Source organism: Boleophthalmus pectinirostris, unplaced genomic scaffold (assembly GCF_026225935.1).
Source record: "Boleophthalmus pectinirostris isolate CB_2022bp ecotype Guang Dong unplaced genomic scaffold, ASM2622593v1 HiC_scaffold_8, whole genome shotgun sequence".
Taxonomy (NCBI): Eukaryota; Metazoa; Chordata; class Actinopteri; order Gobiiformes; family Gobiidae; genus Boleophthalmus; species Boleophthalmus pectinirostris.
In genome coordinates this window covers 886,714-888,175 of record NW_026571515.1, presented here as the reverse complement: position 1 = coordinate 888,175, position 1,462 = coordinate 886,714, and the positions used below count along the sequence as shown (strand labels likewise).

The window sequence follows — 1,462 nt, the reverse complement described above, 5'->3', positions numbered from 1 at the left end:
AGAAGAGAGGGAGATAGAAAGGAAAGAAAACGAGAGAGAGGTGAAAAATGGAGAGGAGAGAGAGAGAGGGCGAGGAAAGAGAGAAGAACAATGGAAAGGAGGAGAGAGATAGAGGAAGGGAGGGAGGGAGGAGGAGGAGAAAGAGAAAAAGTGGAAAAGAAAAAGGGGAGTGGAACGGAAAGAAAGAAAGAAAGAAAGAAAGAGGGAGAGAAAACCACCCAAACTGGAATAAACTAAAGAACTTTACTTTTCCATCTCTTATCTCTCTCTCCTCGTGTCACCTGTCTCCACCTGTCACTCACCTGTCACTCACCTTGTCTCTCACCTGTCACACCTGTCCCTCACCTGTCCTCACCTGTCACTCACCTGTCCTCACCTGTCACTCACCTGTCTCACCTCACTCACCTCACCTCCCTCCCTCACTCACCTGTCCCTCACCTGGTCACTCACTGTCTCTCACCTGTCCCTCACCGTGTCACTCACCTGTCCTTCACCTGTCTCTCACCTGTCACTCACCTGTCACTCACCTGTCCCTCACCTGTCTGTCTCACCTGTCCCTCACCTGTCCCTCACCTGTCCCTCTCACCTGTCCCTCACCTGTTCTCTCACCTGTCCCTCACCTGTCTGTCCCTCACCTGTCTCTCACTCACCTGTCCCTCACCTGTCCCTGTCCCTCACCTGTCCCTCACCTGTCTCTCACCTGTCTCTCACCTGTCTCACCTGTCTCTCACCTGGTCCCTCACCTGTCTATCACCTGTCTCTCACCTGTCCCTTACCTGTCACTCACCTGTCTCTCACCTGTCGCAGGTAAATCGGACGTTTATATTCAGTTGGACCTGGAGGCAGAGTTTCACTTCACCCACCTCATCATGACCTTCAAGGTGAGACCAGGACTAAACCAGAACTAAACCAGAACTAAACCAGAACTAAACCAGGACTAAACCAGAATAAACCAGAACTACCAGGAAAACGGACTAAACCAGAATTAAACCAGAACTAAACCAGAACTAAACCAGAACTAAACCAGAACTAAACCAGGACTAAAACAGGACTACACCTCCACCAGCTCCATAAAGAACCATGAGGAGCTAAAGCTGAAGCCCTGAAACCATCACAGAAGAAAACAGGAGCTTCACCTGCCCACACAGCACCTGCCCACACAGCACCTGCCACACACACCTGCAACCAGCCCTACACAGCACCTGCCCACACACCTGCCCATACACACCTGCCCACACAGCACCTCCCATACAGCACCTGCCCCATACAGCACCTGCCCACACAGCACCTGCCCACCACAGCACCTGCCAACACAGCACTGCCACACAGCACCTGCCCCACACCAGCACCGCCACACAGCACCTGCCCACACAGCACCTGCCCTCACAGCACCTGCCCACACAGCACCTGCCAAACAGCACCTGCCACACAGCACCTGCCACACAGCACCTGCCCACACAGC

General features: G+C 53.4%; 1 protein-coding gene across 1 annotated transcript in view; it reads left to right on the top strand.

The window, feature by feature from the left end:
• Positions 1-1,462, top strand: part of lamb2 (laminin, beta 2 (laminin S)) — an 82,806-nt gene that overhangs the window by 38,899 nt on the left and 42,445 nt on the right. The window contains exon 5 of the mRNA XM_055166436.1: positions 808-881. Coding sequence (XP_055022411.1) covers positions 808-881 — 74 coding nt within the window. The remainder of the gene's footprint in view (positions 1-807; positions 882-1,462) is intronic.